This window comes from Anolis sagrei, chromosome 3 (genome assembly GCF_037176765.1).
Source record: "Anolis sagrei isolate rAnoSag1 chromosome 3, rAnoSag1.mat, whole genome shotgun sequence".
In the NCBI taxonomy this organism is placed as follows: domain Eukaryota; kingdom Metazoa; phylum Chordata; class Lepidosauria; order Squamata; family Dactyloidae; genus Anolis; species Anolis sagrei.
Window position 1 is genome coordinate 145,146,552 of NC_090023.1, and position 22,353 is coordinate 145,168,904.

At 39.3% G+C, this 22,353-nt stretch overlaps 1 protein-coding gene across 5 annotated transcripts in view; it reads left to right on the top strand.

Moving 5' to 3' along the window:
- ENOX1 (ecto-NOX disulfide-thiol exchanger 1) overlaps nt 1-8,422 on the top strand; it is a 527,672-nt gene extending 519,250 nt beyond the window's left edge. For all 5 annotated transcript variants that reach the window (XM_067466943.1, XM_067466940.1, XM_067466942.1 and 2 more), the window contains 2 exons: nt 1,605-1,690; nt 7,480-8,422. In XM_067466943.1, coding sequence (XP_067323044.1) covers nt 1,605-1,690; nt 7,480-7,611 — 218 coding nt within the window. In that variant the 3' untranslated portion in view covers nt 7,612-8,422. The remainder of the gene's footprint in view (nt 1-1,604; nt 1,691-7,479) is intronic.
- The last annotated feature ends 13,931 nt before the right edge of the window (nt 8,423-22,353 follow it).

A 22,353-nucleotide genomic window follows, 5' to 3' on the forward strand; every position in this document is an offset into this window, starting at 1 on the left:
TAATATCACACCAACAGTCAACAACAGAGGGAGAGGGAAGCTTCAGAAGTTTTTGGAGGTTTTTTAGCGTATTTAGCGGTCGCGTCCGCCATTAACGAATCGATTCGTTATTGTTTCGGAAATCGATTCGTTAATGTTTTGTAATTTTTTTCACATTTACGAAATTTCGTAAATATTGAACTTTTTAAAAGGAAAATTTTGTAATTATTTTAAATATCGAAACAAAAAAACCCCCCAAATACAAATCGATTTTAGAAACAAATTTTTGCGTTGTTACCCAGGCCTAGAGAATACATTTGGACAGGTAAACTGGGCCAGAACCATATAGGGTTTTGCCACCTAGCCATATTTTCCAGCTGTGGTCTGAAAGTGGCCATCTGGCTGTGCGCCCGTTTTTGGGAGGCACACAAAAACAGATACCAGGGCCTACCAGTATCCAGCCAGCAGAAACGGATCAAGGTTCAGCCAAAATGCACAAGCCTACCACACAATTAAACGGGATACAACACTTTCAAACCAGGAACAGGTTTCTTTTTTCAAATTTTGTTACATAATGTTACAAGTAGATTCCAAGGAAAGGGACCAAATGTTCACAATGCAGCAATTCTCATTAAGGAACATCAACACAAGAACAGAAATAATTTGGCAACTGTTTCTTGGCACCTTCTGTTAAAAGTCCCTTAGATTTTCTTAGATTTGAGTGGGGAAAGACTGCCTTGTATTTCAGCCAAACATTCAGCATTTTCCCACTGTTTCTGAGACCAGTTCTCAACAGAGAACTCCTAACCAACTCAGCCATGAAACTCATAGTTAATACATGACACCAAGGTTGCTCTCCTCAAAGGACCAAAAAGGAGAGATCTAGGATTTGAAACACAGAAAAATATGCCATTCTAGCAAAACAGCTAGGTCGGTCTCAGGCAGAATTACAGCAATAATCTAGTGCCGGTTTTAAAAATAACAAAACCCTAGTTCCTTGTGGCATGAGCTGTGTATGAGGAAAGAGGCAATAGCAGGTCAAGTCTCTTCCTATAAGACACAAGTCTCCTTCCTTATTTGTTGCATGAGGATACAGATAAGATAGACAAAATTGGTTTTTAAATGGGAAAATGTAAACAAAGATGCTTGGGAAAAATGGTTCTGTTTGCTCACTAATCTGGATTAAACACAACTCATGCTGAAATTATTAAGGAAACGCAAGGCAGTACAATTTTGAATGCAGTTGATATTCAACATTTTCATGACAAGAGCCATTGAAGGAGAAAAAAGCAGCAATTTTATCATCCCGATGCCTATATTTTTTTACTGGCAAATCAAGCATAAAATTGGGAGCCGAAACAAATGCTTCCAGCAAGGCTGTCTCAAAATCTGTCTCTTCGTCTTGGTCACTTGGTTACAAACGGCTGTCATTCTTGAAACAAAGTGCTTTTGTTTAAATGTGCTCTTCTTGCTGAAATGTTTGAGAAATAAGAGGTAACCGTTTGTTTTGGTACAGAGCAAGCTCTGTCATAGAAAAATATTTCTTTTTTCTTGTTTGTTAGGTTTTTCGTAAGAAAATGTTCCTATTTATCTTCATTTTTGTGCTGTGTGTGTTTTTAATACAGGCATCATATCAACGTTTCTTCACGTCCACCCTTTTGGGGCCAATATAGAATATCTTTGGTCTTATATGCAGCAGTTGGATTCCAAGGTAAATTAAGTTTGTTGATACTGGTTGTGGTGTTATAGACTATAAGCCTGTACAGTAGTGGTTCTCAGCCTGTGCTTCATAGATCACCAGTGGTCCCCAAGAACTAAAATATGGTCCGCAGCCTCACCGTTACTACACCGCAAGGCACCTTGGTGTCTTCGTTTTTAGGCCTGTTCCTGGGGTATTTGGGGTGCTGACTCAGAAAATTGCATTAGATAGACCACATCAGCTCTAGATTATTAAATATGGTTTTCTGTGGATGAGCAGATGGCGACTACTGGATGGCATATGTTCTGTATCAGAAACTAGAGCTGATGTGGTCTATTCAATGCAATTTTCTGAATCAGGACCACAAATAACCAAACCGAATCTAAAGTTGGTCAAAAACCAATTTGTAACTCCTTTGGTACTAATGTTAGAGAGTGGTCCCTGGTCAAAGTGGTCCCTGATTTTTTTAAGGTTGGGAACCACTGCTTTACAGGATCAGATAAGGTATTTGAACCAAGGGAAGAAAACTATGACCTTCTGGATGTTTTTGGAATGCAATTTCCACAACTCCTTGCCATTGGCTATACTGGGTAGATGGAAGGGAGGATTTGTAGGAAAGCAACATAGGAAAGTCACAACTGCTTACTCCTGACATACACCAATAAAAGGCCAAAAGTAGCAATCTTCCCTTAAGCCATTGAAGAGCTAATCAATCTCATTTGTATTAATTAAAATACAAACAATCTTCAGAATCCTCTATTGAGAGACATATCTCCAGAATATTATATCTACAATAAGTCTTCTTTCCAGTGTGGAACCCCTCTCCACCCAAGATAGGGATTCTCGTGTTGGTGAGAATTGTAACAGATTAGCCTACCGTGGTGTAAAGTCAGAAAACAGGCCCATCTTGCAAAAGCTAAGCAGAGCTAAGGGGGTGGGGCGATCAGGCAGCCTCTTAGCTAGAAGTTCCGTCTGAATGGCTGATGAAATTGGAGGGAAAAGCTTAGCAACTGGTGATGGTTAGAGCCAGAGGAAACGAGAAGAAGTTGAGGCAGCCATTTTAGTTCAGTTAGAAATTTGGTGTGGAAGAAAAAGAGTTAGGAATTTTGAAGGGGGAAGGAAGGAAGGAAGCGATTTGGGAACTTTTTGTTAAATGAAAGATACCTCTTTGAGGACAATAGTTAATAGGCCTCTATAGTGATTAGAGTGCTGTGGGAGGAAGGGAGATTCAAAAGGTTTAAAAGAAAAAGCATAGCAATTGGAGATGAGCAGAGCCAGAGGAAAAGAGAAGAAGTTGAGGCAGCCATTTTAATTCAGTTAGAAGTTTGGTGTGGAAGAAGAAGAGCTAGGAGTTTGGTGTGGAAGAAGACAAGTTAGGAGTTTTGAAGGGGGAAGGAAGGAAGAGATTTGGGAACTGTTTGCTATATGAAAAATACCTCTTTGAGGACAATAGTTAATAGGCCTCTATAGTGATTAGAGTGCTGAGGGAGGAAGGGAGATTCAAAAGGTTTAAAAGATCCTGTTTGGATTCCTGTGTGGGGAACTTTGTTTTAAGAAACTCAAGACAAAAGTACCATCCTCTGTAAGAAGTAAAGCCTGACAAGTTATTTGAAACCATTACGCATATTGGCTGTTCAAAATAAACAACATATTCCTGTTTTATTCCAACTGAAGGCTTCATGTGGCTTTTTAAACGTTTCATTGAAGGAGGTGGCCTATGAAATAATAAATTGGTGGCAGCAAAAGAACCTTTAATAAATAATTGGAGGCAGCAAAGGCAAAATATAATATACAGTGGTGGCTTCCCACTGCCTGGCCCTGTGTGTGGCGGGGGGTGTCTCTGATCCCCTCAAAGTCTTGCCTTGGTCCAGACCTTGCTGTTTTGTCCTTTGTCCTCCATCTTGTGTCTTGTTGTGTTGTGGTGCCTGTTGCAAGTATCATGGGAATCAGCAGGGATATGCCCAGCTTTTCCTTTGCTTGATATACTGTGACAGGCAGAGAGCCAATGTGGTATACTGGTCAGGGCACGGCATTGTGACTATTCAAATCCTTGCAAAATTGGAAACCTTGGGCACATTTTCTATGCTACAGAAAGAAGCAGAATAAATCTTTCCAACAAACACCAGTGATAGGTTCAACTTAGAGTTGCCATAATTTGGAAATGACCTGAAAACTCAGCATCCTCTGAGTCTTTGGAAGATCTCTGAAAATATCATTATTGCTGTGCCTCCTCCTAAAGGAGAACAGCCATCATGAAGGACTGCCACACTGAAAAAGTAAGTTTGAAGGGAATTTTATTCTTCACTACTATGTAGTTGAAACAGAAAAAGTGGGTTTTTGTGGCATGCCTTAGATTTATACTAGTGTAACGCACTGACAGGATGCTCATCCATGTTACATTCAGACCCATTCTCTATCATGTTTTAATCTGAAAAAAAGTGTTCATGGATATCTTTAGATAGAGGAGCTCAACAAGGAACATTCCATCCATCTAAATAAGTCCAACCAAACATTTATTTTATCTGATTTTAAAACAGATTAGATAAATGTGCTGGACTTGTTCTGTATATCGATCAACCTTATCATAAACCGAACAGAAGGAAGAAACCATTCTGCCCCATTTCAAGTATTTTAAAGGCAGTCAGATAAGATCTGTGGCTATTGTTAATGTGGAATAGGCACCAGTTTCTACTCCCTTTTTCTCATGGTTGTGTTCCTTTCCATCATTTCAAGCTCCTCTTAAGACCCTTTAAAAGGAAGTAGCAGATATTGATGTGTAAGAAGCAAGGGAAATGCATAAACATTAAACTAAATACAAATTCTTTATGGCACAGGAAGTATGCCATGTCTGTGCTCTTAATACCCTGTGGACTCACTACCCCAGTGGTTGTTCTGTAGTTTGTAGAGAACACACATCTGTGTATATGCGAGAGAGGGGGGAATAATCTAGCCATGTCCCCGCAGCCAAGCACAGAATGCTTGTATCATGCACTTTCAGGGTCCTTTGGGGTTATCATTCAGCATCTGATTATAGGAATATAGCCAGAAACTTCTCTGAACACCACCACCATCCCAGCAAATGCTCCACCAGCAGCAGAATGGAGGTGAGGAGTATCAAGCAACTAAAGAGTGAGTCTGTTAGTTGCAGATAGTCAAATATGAAATCTCTGTAACAACTAAAAAAACCACATATGTAGGCACAAAATGCACTTATGCCTACATATGCCAGCTAACGTGTGCCAACTAAGTACTGCCCAAGCTAAAGCAAAATGAAGCATGAAACATTGAATACAGCAATATCACCAGAGAATCTGCTACCCCGCTCTCCTCAGATACCAAGCTAATTTAGTTTTCTGATGCCAAGCAAGAAGAGATTTTCACACATTTATCAGAGACGAGATCTTATTCACCTGTAGTCTTTGATTCATTCATCCATTCATGCACTCACAGATAAATGCAAGATATTTTCCTTACTCTATTTTGTTGCTGTTCTGATAGAGGCTGGTGATGCAAGTGATTTTTTTCAAGAAAATGTGTATTTCTGTCTAGGGGAAATGTGTACTTCATAACAAAATAAAAAGAGAAGCACGGCCATTAAGTGCTGTAGAGTGCTTAATAATATTCTCCTGTTAGGAATCTTGAAGACAAGTATTCAGGGCTAGAGATGTTAAAGAAAGAAATCTTTCCTACTAAAGGTAATAAGTAGCATCACAACTTCATGTTGTGCTTGGTAGAAAAAAGGAAGATCATAAAAGTTTGTTCATGAGAGATGATCCACAGCATTCCTTATATGACTTCATTCCCATTCAATTTTTTTTAACGTAGGATAAATAAAGACGATGAAAGGGAGGATAAAGAGGAGTGGGACATTTTTTAAAAAAATCATCTTTATTGAGATGATAAATACTAGGTCAGTCAGTATTAAACTCTTGTGCCACCATAACTGAAGGCTGACAGGTCGTAGGTTCGAATCCAGGGAGAGTGCGGATGAGCTCCCTCTGTCAGCTCCAGCTCCCCATTCAGGGGCATGAGAGAAGCCTCCCACAAGGATGGTCAAACATCAAAACATCTGGGTGTCCCCTGGGCACCGTCCTTGCAGATGGCCAATTCTCTCACACCAGAAGTGACTTGCAGTTTCTCAAGTCACTTCTGACACGAAAAACAAAAAAAAAGTCATTAAAGAAGTAGGAGCAGGATATAGAACTGCATGATACTTCCATCTCCTTTTAAAAAACATACTTAAATAATATGTCTCACTGATATTAACCACAGTCAGAGATGGAAACATTACTTATTACAGGAACATAGCATACATTGGTCAAGTAAGTCATTCCAGTTCCACCCCGCCCCCACCCCCAAATTAGTAATTTCTCATATATCTTATTATGTCCCTTTTTTAGATTAAATCCATCTAAAAATTATAAAATACTTTAGAATGTGGACTCTTTTCCTAAAGGCATTTTAGGTCTCATCAGAGAGGGTTAGAGTTAGGGTTAGGGTTAGGGTTAGGGTTAGGAACATACCACGCACTGCTCAAGTAAGTCATTCTGATTTTCCTCCCCCCCCCCCCCCCGCCACCATTAGTAATTTCTCATATAGTCTATTATGCCCCTTTTAAAGATTAAATCCATCTAAAGATTATAAAGTAGTTTAGAATTTCGACTATCTTCCTAAAGGCATTTTAGCTCTCATCAGAGAGGGTTAGGGTTAGGGACAGAGAAGAAAATAAAAGCAACTGTTACAATATGCACCAAAAAAAGAGAGTAACAATATCTCTAGTCACTGGTCACTCTCCTCCATGTGCCTTGTTATGACAATAAGCTGTGCCTATCTTTGGCAGATAGTTTAATCTCGCCATTAACTAACTATACTCTTGACCAAGGGCTTCCTTCATTTCATTCTGTCTTGCTGGTCCTTATAGTAATAGAACTTCTCTTTTTTCCCAATCATTTTGGATGAACTCATTAGATCTTATTCCCAACCAACTCAAAGCTTACATGTGCAGTTAGCTGAATTTTCTCAAGTACTTTTTTAATGCCCTTACCTCTCTGTCTCTGCTGCTGTCAACATTTAACATAATAAGCCTGCAGCAGCCATGTATTATAGCTCACCTGGGGCTCTATAAACCTTCCGTTCTTTAAAGAGGGGGTTAGTATTGCCCACAATACATTAAGAGGCCACACTATATTTACGTTGATGAGTCGTGAATTGTTGCCCCCAGGTATGGCCTGTAATGCACACTGATTGTGCTGTATAAATAATAAAGGCTCTCAGGCTCAATGAATAGTTTAGACCCAAGTTTTGTATTTTCTTTTTCAACAGATATAGTTTGTACTATATCTGCTTCTCACTTACAAGCAAGAAGACTGATAAAAAGGAGATGTATTTGTGCCTTGGGTTGAGTTGGAAATAATACAACTCCTCTGTTCCGCTGTTTTTCGAGCCGGTCTGAAATCTCTTTTTTCCACATTGAAAAAGCAAAAGGTGCAGTGGCCTTTGGGATGTGCAGTATTCCCAAGGGTTACTGTACTTATTTTAGCCTGACCCCAAGAGAAATTGGATGGCTTGTTAAGCTTTCCTGTCATTTCACCAGGGTTGTTTCAAACTGCCAGCATTCTTTGTTGAGTCTGGCTCAGGAGAATTTTGCTGGTTTCTCTGGATGAAATATAAGACAATTCTATAAGTGCCACCAAAGGCTTTACCGAAATAAGCATGATAAACCTCCACTGTCAGAATGGCTGATCGTGTCAATCCATCCCGAGATCCCAGAAACATCTTTTGCTGTTTTTCTTCTTTCCTAGATCTCTGCAAACGAAATAGAAATGCTTTTGATGAAGCTTCCACGCATGTTTAAGCAAGAATTTTCTGGTGTCGGAGCAACGCTGGAGAAGAGATGGAAGTTCTGTGCCTTTGAAGGAATTAAAACAACTTGACGGTGGATTGGATTGGAGGTGACTGGTGAGGGGGAAATCTTCATGAGTTATGACAGCAGGAGTTCTTCAAAGTTATCAATGGAAGACAATTGGGTTTGGCATATACATTTCCAGAGTGCTCCAAGCCTGGCTTTAGTTACATTTGTAATGTCCTCTTGTGAAAATGTAGTTGTGTACCAATTTCAAAATGCAAAATGGGGGAGAAAGACTTCTGAAATGTGACCAGTGTTTCCTATGAAAACTCAGTAAAAAAAATACTACAATCATAATGATATTATTTAAAATAGGCTCCTTTTAAAACTAGCTCCCTGAGCAAGTAGAACGAATTCTGAGCTTACTAAGCTCCAACAATGTATATGTAATATGTAGTAGATCTTCCTCAAGTTCCATTCCTGAGAGTCTTTCCGTTTAATAAGAAGACAGAAGTGATTTCACAATGAGAGAAAGCATACCAAAAGTAAACTTGAAAATGTGTCTCAACAGTTATTGTATTTTGTAAATTACGTTATCTGCCGTACCAGGGACTTTTGCCTTATTGCTAGAGGCCTGAAAAAATGTGATTGGATTCCTTGAGAATGCTTTATCCAAAATATTATTTTTCTAACTATTCTCCATTCTGAGTTCATTTAACATGGATCGCATATTGATTTTCATAAACGTGTAAATAAAGAGGAAGGCAGTGTTACTGTATTGTATTTGGTATGTAACATTCAGGATTATGCATCCAAAAATAAGTATCCAGTTGCATTACTGTTACAGATTTTATAGCAAATATATTAATTTTTTTTCAATAAATAGGAATTCTACCCTATTGGTTTTTGTGTCTGCCTTTCATTCTCTGCTTTAAAATCATAAATACACATACAGTCATCTTTCTGCTGTGAAAACTATAGAGCCTGTTGCTATATATTAACTCCTCTGTTTAAGGAGTTATGTGGAAAAGCATCAAGCATCATCAGTTTGAGTCCAAAAACCTCATCATATTTGCCAGTGGGGAGAACCTGTCGCCCCACACCCCACATCATCCGACTTATCCCTAACCCCATCTCATAGGGGAAAATGTCCACCACCCAGCTTCCCCCCCCCCCCCCCTTGTTGCTAATAAAACATAGGAAGCTCTCTCCTGTTGCCATGGTGGTGGCAAATGCTGGCTCCTTTTCAGTTTTGCTATGGAACCCCACTGGAAGTAGCTGTACACCATGGAATAACAGCCAGTAGGCTCTGTGGCAAAGTTGAAGGGGAACCGGAATATGCCGCTGAATTTTGGGCTGTGTAATGAGGTTGTGTGAAAGGAAAATAAAACCTCGGAGCAGTGATACATAGAATACCTATATTGCAGAAAGTGAACTAATTTAATAATCAATAAAACATCTTGTTTTTGGGGGGGTTTTTTGCTTAAAATTCATAATAAACTTTACACGTTTTTCCATGTTATGGTTTGTATCAAAAACAACATAAATTAATATTTTTTAAAAAATTCCCCCAAGAATTTGCTGTCGAATTAGAGATGTTGTATCTTAAATGTGGTAATAGGATTCCTCTAAAATATTTATTAGTATCCATTTTATTTATTTATTTACTGTATTTGTATACCGCCCTTCTCAGCCCTCAGGCGACTCAGGGCAGTTTACAGAGACAATGATTCAATGCCCAAAGAACACCGTAAAATGTTTAAAAGCATGAACACATCATATAAAACCATAACAATAGTATTAAAGACATACATCAATTATGTCTCCTAATAAAAACATTGTCCAATCTCGTTGTCTAGTCATTTCAATTCCTATGTCATTTACCTTGCATTTTCAAACCCTTGTTCAAACAACCAAGTCTTCACTTTTTTCCGAAATGTTAAGAGGGAGTGGGCCAATCTTATGTCCCCAGAAAGGGCGTTCCATAGCCGAGGGGCCACCATTGACAAAGAACCTGTCTCACTTCCCCACCAAATGTATTTGTGACACAGGTGGGATAGAGATCAGGGTCTCCCCAGATAATCTTAAAGTCCTAGCAGGTTCATAAGGGATGATGCGTTTGGACAGATAAGTTGGGCCAGAACCATTTAGGACTTTATAGGCTAAAGCCAGCACATTTTGGGAGTTCTTTTGAAAGCAGAATGGATTCAAACCACTTTAATGAACCTTAAACTCATTTTTAAGCAAAATAAAACAGATCTATGTTTTCTGGAAGTGAATCATCCTGAGAGTTACAGTCTCATTTATGCAGATGCAAAAATCTCCAACAGACTTAATTGCACAAAAGTGGAGCATCCAAAGGACAAAGCTAGGATGCAACAGGATTTGGGGTGGGGCAGAATGCATGTGGATACACCCAGATTTGGTCCTCACATGTTCAACAGTATGCTTGAAGAGAGCTAAATTAAACTCTAGAATTCATGCCGAAATTGCATCTGTAGCATCTAAAACACTATTTTTACTTTCTATTGGTTCACTGCTTCCAGCTCACAAAACTAGACTAGGGGATTACTCTATAAAATTGTGGAATGGAAAATTAGTTGGATTTTGCTCTGGACAGTTCCTTCTGTTACAAAATGAATAAATAAATACAAAATTTCCTGCCAGCACATATTCCCTTCCACATGCTGTGGAAGTTTGTATAAATCTCATATTGAAATGAGATGAAATAGCTCCAAATAACTGAATGTGCACAAGTTGTTCCTTATTCCTCTCTGCAGTTGTATAAGAAAATGGGTTGTGTATGTTTTGGTAAATATGGAAAATTCTGAGGGAGGAAAACTTGTCCTCGCAGATGCAGGAATGTGATATGCTGCTCACTGCTGGACTCTGCTCATTATCCCTTATTTTAATAAACAAAGAGCTGGGACTCTGTTTCTGTGATGAGAAACGACAAAATCTTTTACACAGGAAGACATATTTGATTAAATGATGCCAGATGGTTGCTGAGAACCAGTGGTTAGGGGAGAGTTTTCATTTTTATTTTGCAATGTGCAATTTGGAAGCTGAAACCTATTTATTTGCAGAACATGTGCCATGCAGTTTGAGGGTTCCAGAAGCATTTTGTATCCCCAGCCTTTCTCTACCATCTGCTGCAACCACATCGATCTGCTGTAATGAACTCCTGTTGCCTTGGAACTACGGGAACCACCCATTTTCAAAAAATATGACTACCTGAAGGCGTTTGAGAGAGGTTTTTCTCTATTGTGAAACTTCTACTCTGCAAACATTCAGAAGAAATTACCTACCCCAGTGCCTTCACATAAAATATTTAGTACCCCATCAAATGGTGAAATCAGCTCTTAGTATTCTCAAAATATGAAAGGTCAGGAAACCCAAGTCCTATGAGGAACATCTCAGGGAGATGGATATGTTAAGCTTGGGGAAGTTGAAGAGGATATATTATAATCCTCTTTAAATATCTGAAGGGATGTCATGTAAATGATGGAGTGAGCTTTCTTGTCCCTCTGCTGCTTCAGAAACTAGAACAGAACCACTAGATGGAAAATACATAAAAATAAACTTCATTAAACATTAGGAAGAATTTCTAAACTGTAAAAGCTGTTCAACAGTGGAACAGACTGCCTTGGAGGGTGGTGGACTCTGCTTGGAAGTCTTTAGAGAGAGATTGAGTAGCTTTCTTTCAGGAGTGCTCATTTGTGTATTCATGCGTGGCTGAGGTTGAACTAGGTGGCCCTTGCGCTCCTTACTAAATCTACAGGGGACGTAAAGGGCAAGCAAAATGTTTCAGTGTCCCCAGCTCCTCTCTTTCTCCCCTTCCTTCTTCCCTTAAATCTCATGGTATAATTTTCAGAGCATCCCTCCTTCCCAAAAAAAAGGAAATGTGTTCAAAGTTATCTATAATATGTGTTGGGGGGGGGGAGGTTTAAGAGACAGGGAGATCTTGCGAGTACAAAGGGACATCTCTACAGGTGCGAACGGGGTCACAAAAGCAAATCATATTATGTGAGAAAGCTCATTTGAAGTTATAAAGAGTGTTATACAGGCAATCTTTGGGTTATGAACAAGAATATTTTTAAGGGTAAGTCAGAACAGGTACATTTTAAAGTGTAACTCCAGCCAAAAATACTTTTGAAAAATTGTTTTGGATAGCATAAGGAAGGCTTAACACTCCTGGAACATTTGTTTTCCTGTTGACACCCCTGTTCATTTTCTGTCCCTGTGATAATTGGATTTTGAAAATTTTGAGTTGTTGTGGAAACAAGGTGTAGTGACAAAGCTTCAGAGGAGACGTCTTTTCTGCAAGATAACTATTTCAGGATTGAATTTTCTTTCCAATGGGCAGATTTCCTCTCACTTCCTGTTGTCTCACCCCCATTTGTAACTAAGAGTTGAATATAAGTCAGATGTTTGTAACTTGGGGCTGCCTGTATAAATAATAAGCTTTGCAAGCACTAACTTAACACAGTAAGGTGGCTGTTTTAGGACTTCATCAGACAGGCAGGTGGGAAGTGGGGGAAAATGTTCCAAAGAGCAGGGAAACCATTTTATCCCATTCTCTCCCAGCAGGGTCTGTCATCCCACAACCTTTCCCAGTCATTTATTCACTTTCTCTTGCCGCCCCGCCCCCCCAATTTCTGGAAGCAGGAGTCAGGTAACACCCTGCTCCTGAAAAGGGAGCCTTCTCTCCCTTGTAGCATGCTGGCAAAATGGAGCACCACTGGTGGCCACCAAAAATAGGCATGTGTCATCGGATGGCCTCTGTGAGACTCCGTTTCTCCAGCGTGTGAAAATGAACAGAACACAGAGGCAAACATCCATGTGATGTGGTCCCTAAACTGCGACTTGATAGAGAGTGCCCTCCATTGATCTTACTAGAACATCTAAGTTAATATGTTGTGGAGTAAACATATTTAAAATGCTAATGGAATCTACTCTAATTATTTCATTGACTGAGTTTGATAGGAAATAAACTAATTACGTCTTTAAATGCAGTCTGACTTTGTTTGATAGTCTTCTAGCCATGGGAGATGTTTGCTAACAGCCATATACCTCTGTGTGTTTGTTGAATGGAGCAAGAAGACCAAGGCTAATTCACATTATGAACTAGCTCATGTAAACACAGTGAAACATCTTATTGGCTCGTCAGGGAGCCATTTGCTACTAAGAAAAATCGCACCAAGAGAGAGAAGCCCAACACATTTCTCACAGCTTCAAAGAGTAGAAAATCAATGCAGAGCAATACATCTGTAGACAAATCATAGCTTTACGTCTTTAAAGTTACCCTAAAGTCTTATTGAGAGATTAAGAAAAATATTTTGGGGGTTATAACTGCCAGAGTCTCTAACCAACATGGACTTCCTGGTGAGAGATTCTGGAATTTTTCCAAGCTCCAAATTTACCTTTGGCTTCATACCATTTCTACTATAGGTTCGTCTACATCTCTTTTTTGCCATCTCATCTGCAGAGCACCCAACTGTATTAAGTTCAAAATTATAAAGTTAATAACTTTTGCAAAATCAATGAACTTGCATTATTTTTAGACTTTTTATAACTTATTGTGCACAAAGCAATGCCATCAGTGTGGAAACTGGCTTTCTATTGGCACAGAATCTGAGTGGCTTTGATGGACCCTGTTAGTGGCACTAAACATCTAATTCATTACTAAGGACCATATGACATCAATACAGTTTTCTACATAGGTCTCCAAGTACTTTCTTCCTATTCATCCTGTGAGAAAGTAAGTATTTGTCATCATATCATCATTATGGAAGCAACCATTGGCATGCTTGTTATGAATTACATTTATATCATATAAATGCCCATTGTTCTCAAAAACAGTGATAAAAATTCCATCACAGAAGTGCCATGTTGGAACAGACCAAAGATCAATATGTAGAACCATCAACCCAGAGACACATTCGAGCAAGCCCCTCCAGAAGACCAGGAAGTCAGAGAGAAGAGGGGCAATTTCCTCACGGCTCAAGTCCCCAGATAAAACAACAGGGATGCCTGTGCCACTCACCCTCCCTCAACCAGTGGGCAAAGAAGGCTTTATACATCAAATGGAGACTCCAGCAACAGGTTGAAACCAGAAAGTGGGATGTTTCCACCTCTTAGAAGCAGAAGTTGAGTGAGCCAAAAAAAGAAGTGAGGAGGGGGTGCAAAGATAACCTAAGGCACTAGCTAGAAAAGATCCAAGCTGTGCTTTGTGAAGGCTCCTCCAATGAAGTCATAGCATGTAGGATGTTCCTTCATGTCATCAGGGGTAGAAGAGAATCTATTCCCTTGTCCCCAAATATCTACTGCCCATACCAAAAGCAGAACATGCCCAGCGTTCAATTTCCGCAATGACCAACCAGATATTGAATGGAAACCCATGTGGAGAACAGTAAGACAATAGTACCTTCCATCTCTCATGCTACAAAAAGCATTATGAAAGATATATTGTGTCCAAAACCAAAGGTAAATATTCGGCTACCATCCACAACTAATTTCTCTGGACATATATTCAAGCTATAATGTTGGAAGAAATCATCATAATGTAATAAGAAATCCAGAATCATGAATGAGAATGAACTATTTACTCCATCTCTCTATACACACACACACACAGCCTAATTTCATAAACTCTTATCTAGTCCTTCGCTCATCACTTTTCTGAGCTAAAAAGTCCAAAATGTTTTAACTGTCCCAAATTTCATGGGAATTTGGGACCAATCCTTTTGGTTGTCTTTTTCTGTATTATGTATCCTGATTTGAAATGCCAGAACTGTACACAACATTCCAACTGTGGTCACATCATAGATTTGTATAAAGGCATTACAATATTGGCAGTTCTACTTTTGATCCTTTTCCTAATGATCCCCAACATGGAATTCAGCTTTTTCACAGCTGCTACACAATTGGTTGGCAATTTCATTGAGCTATCCCAGCATGACTCCAAAATCTCTGTTGTGGTCAATCACTGTCAGCTCAGAACTTGATCAGTAGATATATGCAATGGGTTTTATTAAATGAATTTTGTTTTGATTTTGCTTATTGACTTTACACTTAGTTATACTGAACTATTTCCTCATGTAAAGATCCCAGAGAACCAGCCTTTGGGAGTCAGAATGGAGGTCCACAACATTCACTCTGAAAGGCACCAATTGACCTCCTATTCAGGAAGGGAACTGGATTAGAGTTCCCTCTCCCTCACTGTATCTGCACACACTTTTTTCTCTTTCTTTCCTCAACTTCTGTTACCTCGACACCTCCCAATCAGGTATATCAGATTTGCTCTGTTTGTAAGATGTCGATTCATAGCTCATCTAATTCCTTCGCCCCCTTATTTGAAGTAAAGCTCTCCTTCTTACATTCTTCATCCTCTTTCTTTGTCATTCCATTTTATATTCCTTTTTTCTGTGTACCTCTTTAGCCAAGATGCGATTGCCTCGGTAGCTGGGCATATTGGCAGTTAGCAAGCAAAGGCTGTTTCCTTTCTGAGTGCACAAGGTTTCCCAGATGTATCTTCACCCTTCAGCCCTGGTTGGCTGGGATGGAGGTCCCAAGACACTGTACAACTCCCCTTATGCACCCCGAGGAGAAGAGATCACTGCCAACATTTGCCAAGGATGTTTGTTTTTCTAACAGAAGCCAAGATTAGTTAAATTATAAATGTTTGGAACTCAGAAACTGCATATTTGAGTTCTTTAAGCATTCCTTGGTAGGTTATCAGTTGGACCTGATTACTCATTGTTGTTAAACTTGTTTTTGCTGAGATATGTCATATCCTAGTCCTACAAAACAGCATGCAAACTACAGTATAGACTCCGGTTTCATAACCTTTCCACAGCACCAGAAAAACACTAAAACTAAAAGTCTGAAAATGGACAAAAAATGAACATGGGATTGTTCATGATAAGTCATAATACAAAAAAAAATGCAATACATGATTACCCATATGTTTTGCGAAATAGCAATATGGAGGTTCTGCAAGTCCTTGTGCTATACAGTTTCTGGGAGGGAGAAACACTTCTTTGAATATTGGGTCGATACACGTATAACATTTAAGAATGGATTCCTACTTCTTAAACTTCAGTACTAATAGCACTGAGGAGCAAAGTCCAATAATTATATATCTGTGGAAAGTCCAGGGTGGGAGAAAGAACTCTTGTCTGTTAGAGCTACACCTCATTTCCTCTCTTATTTTTCACAGGACACATCTGTCCCTTGTCCCCTTCCTCCAAAATAGCTATCTAATGACCAGGGAAGAGTAAAGGCAATGGTCGGATATCTGGTTATGTCCCTATTGCCATACACACCTTGACAAATGCATCCCTGGGAACTCCTGCAGATAACCTGGATTCAGGGGCGGCTCAACCCATTATGCAAAGTAAGCATTTTCAGTATAGTTGATTTTGACCTTGACATATGCGAGTTGTAGTTACTGGGATGTATAGTTCACCTAAAATCAAAGAGCATTCTGAATTCCACCAATGATGGAATTGAACCAAATATGGCACACAGAACTCCCATGACGAACAGAAAATATATATCAATGATTGGTTGGGGGGGGGGGGGGCGCCAAAATACGGTTTGCTTACCGTTGAAAATTACCCAGGGCCGCCTCTGCCTGGATTTAAAGTAGGGTGATATCATCCAATTAAAGGGATATGGCCAGATCCCCTGCCTCCCCAGCACTATACTGGTAATTATTTGAGAGCAGCAGCAAAAGATAGGTAAATTTTGAGAGAATTGCTATTGTTGCATGAGGGAAGCTGAATTCTCTCTTCTCAAAGTCAATAAAAAAGACATAGGCCAATTTTATGTCACTAGCAAAATGCCAGAATTGGGAAGAATGACTGACCACTCAGAGAGAGAGGCAGGTGATGATAAGCCAGGCATACCAGGAATTTCAAAGGCTGCTGCTGGTCACCCACCTATTTTGAAAAAATATATATACTTGTAGGCATCCAGGCATGCACATGATTATAGATGCTATTATTACCTTAAAATATGTGTTCTTTTCTTTTTTGCAATAAAGTGGTGTTTATTTCCAAATAAATGTGTTTAGTAGCAGGGAAGCAGAAGCAAACCCCATTTTATTTCTGCCATTGTTACAATGCTATGATTTAAGTGAGCCCATAGTGCAAAACTGTCTGTACTTAGTCCCCCCGCCCTCCAATAGTTGGTGAATAGATCATTTTTGTTTTGCTCAATAACAGAAAAATTCTATAAACAGCAGTAAAGCACGTAAAGGAGTAAATGGGGAAATGAGATACTACTTCTGTGTGTCCCTCCACATGGCTGCTTGAAGCAGGGGTCCATAAAACAATTGCTTTCTAAAATTACTGCCTCAAAGTATCTATAGCACAACTGCAACCAAGGCAAACTATAGGAGATGGTGGGGATAGCTATGCTGCACCTTAAGTCAAGTTGTCATTGGGCAAAACAGACCATCCTTCCTCCACTGTGGCTAAATTCATTACTTGGTCAGTCTCAATAGCCCCTTCTACACTGCCATATAATCCAGATCATCAAAGCAGATAATCCACATTATCTGCTTTGAACTGGATTATATGAGTCTATACTTCAAAGCAGATAATGTGGATTTTATAAGGCTGTGTAGAAGAAGCCTATGATAAGTCATTCTACTGGGCTTGGGGAAGGGGAGATTGACTTGGTCAATCTCGATAGCCCCTTCTACACTGCCATATAATCCAGATCATCAAAGCAGATAATCCACATTATCTGCTTTGAATTGGATTATATGAGTCTATACTTAAAGAGAGTACACTCTCTTTAACAGCCATGGCTATAACTTTTAATGCCTTGTCCTATGTCTACTATATACAAGGGTGAAAAATTGTCTCAGGTGTCATCGACTGTAAAATGCATACCCAAATACTTCCAAAGCACAGTGGAGATGTTCAGTTCTCCTTATATGCGGCTTCCACATTTAGTCTTTGTTCTGATCCTGAACTTACATCCAAGTTGTCATTCCAGCCCTGCACCCAATTCCCTTCTCTGTTTCATACCACCTCAAACTATTTTTTGTCCTAGCCCAGCCATGTCAAGTCAAAACTAGTAAAGGTCATGCATCACATCTGACAGAGCATCCTTTCTCATAATTGTATTCTTTTTTTAAAAGTTTGGCCTTCTTTGACCTGTCTAGCCCAGAAAAGAAGAGACAAGAAGAGAAGCACTCTATTGAATCAGTCCCAGACTTTCAACCTTATCATACTTGGGCTTTTGGCTCCTTGCTTCTCTTCTGGGTTGGCTCCGCCACATTGATCCCTGAAATGGTAAGGAAGCATCGCAAGAGAACAACAGAAAGGTAAGTGGCTTTGCAATATCTCCAACGGAGCTCCCCACCTTTTAGGGCCTCTCCCTAGGTGATGGGGGAAAGGACAACACGGGAATGTGTGTTGCTGTTCTTTTCCCCGTCTGATAGGGACAACCTGCCAAAGTGCCTTGTCCCAGTGTCCTCATCTTCTGGTGCCAATTGCCAATAAAATGGAACAAAATGGGAAAGGGGAGGTTAGTGTGAAGAGGTCCTTTATCTAGGCGGGTTGAATGAAAAGTAATGCCTCCACCTCTGTTACTTGGGTTTGGATGAGAATATTTTAATAAGTCAAATGCAGAAATAATCCTTAGAATGTGCTCTTTAACTACCATTATTAACTTTTCCACATAATCACCAGACAATTGGATACATTTCTGCCACTGATGAAGAAGTTTTCTGAAACCATCTCGGAAGAAGTTGACACGCTGTTTCCACAACCAGAGTCTCACAGTTCTCTCAATGTCTTCATCAGAAGCATCATGATGTCCCCACAGATCTTTCATTATCGGGAAAAGATGGAAGTCAGACGGTGCTAAATCTGGACTGTATGGAGGATGTCGTATGGTGGTGAGATCCAGTCTCTGAAGTTTCAAGTCTGTGTGCTTTCATTTCAGGCATCAGCATCCTGGGTACCCATTGTGCACAGATCTTCTGATAGACAATAAAGCAATAATGTGACCCACACATTCTTGTGAAATGCCGATTATGCTTGAAATTTCTCTCTGAGTGATACGGCGATCATCCTGAATCAATCTGTCAATCTTTTGCTTGTGAAATTCTGTGGTTGCTGTCATAGGACGTCCAACTCTTTGTCACACAAGTCAGATGTTCCCACCTCAACATCTTTAAACGTACTCACCAATGACACAAATTACTCACATCAATACAATCACCATAAACAGCTTGCATTCTCTGATGAACCTCCTTTGGGGTGACACTATCTGCTGTCAAGAATTCAATGACTGTACATTGCTTAAGACGCATTGACCGACTGTCTGCCCAGGGTTCCATACTGTGCAGGGTTCCATACAAAAGAAATGAAGAAGGGGTGCAATGACAAGCTAAGGCACTAGCTAGAAAAGATCCAAGCTGTGCTTTGTGAAGGCCCCTTCAATGAATTCATAGCATGCAGGATGTTCTTTCATGTCTTCAGTGGTAGAAGATAATTTAACTACACAACCGTTCAATGTTAAGGCATCCCGCCAAAATGGAACTGAAGAGGAGAGTCTACTGAACAAACCAGTACCTGCCACATACCAGTACTGCCATCTGTTGAGGAGTTACAAAGATGGAGGCATTACTTTTCATTCAACCCTCGTATCAATTAAGTTTCCAACAGTGGCCAGCTAGAAACTGGTATTCAGAGTTACACATCCTCTGAACACAGAAATGATACTCACTACCCAGGTTAATAATTTGACTTTGCCATTATTCATTCACAAGCATGCCTTTTCTGATCAGTTTTAATTTTTCTCAATTTTATATAGCAAAAAAAAAAAATACTCATGGGAGGAAAAGGTGATACTGCTTTTCAAAATGTTTTATCAGATCCAAAACATCTTACTGCCATATATTCAGGGAGCTCTTAACCTAAATCACTTAATCTACTCTTATGCCCTGATGAGCAAGAACTGCTCCCCCATCTTTGGGCTCCTTGTTCACATCTGTGCACGGTGCCTTTAATTGGTTCATTTATGTGATTTTTGTTTGTGTTACTGTAAGCCTTATGATTAAAATGTAAAAAAAATACTAAAGGATGAATCATTTTATCAACCTGTGTAATAAAATATGTATAATGACAATGTTCCACATAGGACAAATTTACATGTAAATGGCCACCCATACAATTTACAAAGAAAGCGAGAAGCTAGCAATTACTATGAGAAACCCATAAAGATTGCTATAAATGCACAACATGAATTAGCCCAGAAAGATGAAAGTCAACTCACTGACGGTTATTTAACTCCTGAGAGATGAAAGGCTACCAGCTGACTGGCATGTAGATTTACATCCAGATTTCTCATATGTGAAGGATGGGAGCTGAGCCCAGCGCATTGGAGTTTCATTCGGATGCCAGACAAATTGTGGCAGTGAACATCTTTAGTCCAAGATTGATGCTGGGATCACAGGGTTGCATTTCTCAGTGATTGTCATGGCACAGTTTTTTCTGTTAAACACACACCTGTTCATCCCCTCCTGCCAGCTTCACTGATTCACAATGGCTACCAAAATGCCAAATCTTGTGAGATGGCTGAACTCCAGCAAATTCTGTGTTCTGCTTTGCTTCCTTGGAATGGGGAAGGCCTGTTTCCCAAGCAACATAGTCTGTAAAATAGGAACATGTCTAGGGTAGCTCGGCATGAACGGACTGGATTATTGTAGAAAGTGCTCATGAAAAAGAATACTTATAAGGGAACAACCCTGCCAACACAATCAAAATTGTTCTGAGCCTACTTCTGACCACATCAACAACTTGAACTGATTTCTCCTGGGTTCACAGCAGTCAATGTCTTAGCCCATCTGTTTTGAAATCTTTTAGCTTGTCTACCTAGAAGATGAGTCAAATATTTGTTTTTACACAGGCCAGCATTGCATATAGCTCAAACTCTTACATGCCTCTAGGCATCACCACATCTCATTTGGCATTTACACTGAATTCTGACAGGACCTTTATGCTTAACCACATGACTTTTCCCAAGGCATCACCTTATTGAGCTGGGTAGAGGGGTAGTCACTCAGTCAATAATTTATTGGCTTAAAACTGAAGGTCTATATAAATGAAAATGTAATGTTTTTGGGATTAACATAACTCAGAAACCACTGGATGAATTGACACCATATTTGGACACAATACACCTATCAGGTCAACAAGTGACCATCAATCCTAAAAACCCTGAAAAACACAATGGAAGAGACTTTGAAAGCAAAAAAAACCATTACAACGCATGCGCAAAACCACATATATACACACACATATATATATTTATTTATTTATGACATTTTTAAAATATTCTTTATTGAAGTTTTCATAAAACATAACAGAAAAAAAACAAAACAAAAAAAAACAAAGAATGAGAAAAAAAGATAAATCAGAGAAAAAAGAGAGGAAAAAAAGTAGAGAAGAGTGAGAATAAAGAGAAAAGAAAAAGAAAGAGAAGAAAAAAAGAGAATAAAGAAAAATAAAAAATTAAAAGTTGACCTCCTGGTATCTTCAGAAAATCTTATCCATCTTCTTGTTATTTATGTTCTTAAATTTTCTTCTTTCCCTCTTTTTAACGTAGTTCAGTCTATTTTTGTATTTCTTACAATACTATTTCTTTTTTCTTCTTTTTTAGGTATTCTGTAACGTCACTCCAATCCGTTTCTTTCCTTTTGATTTCTTTATTCTTTAACAATAGAAAGGTTAGCTTGTCTAGGTTCCTTATATCCAGTATTTTTGTTACCCAATCATTTATCTCTGGGATCTCTTCTTGCCTCCATACTTTGGCGTAGCACATCCTTGCTGCTGTCAATATCAAAAATAGTATTTTATCTTTATTCTCTTCCAATTTTCTATCATACATCCCCAACAGAAAGATCTCCGGTTTTAAGGGCAATTGTATTTTCAACATAGTTTGAATTTCCTTATGTATTCCCCTCCAGAATTTTCTCGCTTTGTCACACGTCCACCATTTATTTATGACATTTATATGCCGCCCTTCTCACCCCGAAGGGGACTCAGAGCGGCTTACAAGATATATATACATGCAATATATTATATTATGAGCATAGTAGAATATCAGTATTAAATATTACTTTATTGTACTATACAGTTATATTGTAATATTATTAGTAATATTACATGTAATATAAATATATAATTATAATATCATATTATTAATATTAGTATTATATTGCACTACATTATTTTTTATTTTTTATTCAAACTTATATGCTGCCACTCCCCTGGGGCTCGGAGCGGCTTACAAGAGCAGGCTAAAATCTAACACAATTTAAAAACAATTTAAAACAATTTAAAAACAGCAATATCAAAGATCAAAGGCCTGTCAAAACAGATATGTCTTACATGCCCTGCGGAAAGCTGATAAGTCCCGCAAGGCATGGACTTCAGGTGGCAGAGTATTCCAGAGTGATGGTGCCACTGCTGTAAAGGCTCTGCGTCTGGTTGCTGTTAGATGCAAGATCTTGACATTGGGAATTTCCAACAAATCTTGGTCCTCAGAACGGAGGGATCTCTGGGGTTGGAATAGCACAGGAGACAAGGTGGAACTGTCCCCTAGCTCCCTCTCTTTTCACTCTGGTCCAGAGCAGCAGTTGGTGCTGGGGAGAGGGGTCCCCAGCTGATGACATATGCAGGAGACAAGATGGAACTGTCCCCTGACCGCCTTTCACTTAACTCTTACACAAATATATATACACACAAACAACACATATACACAGACTGGGCCACAGCAACATGTGGCAGGGGACAACTAGTAG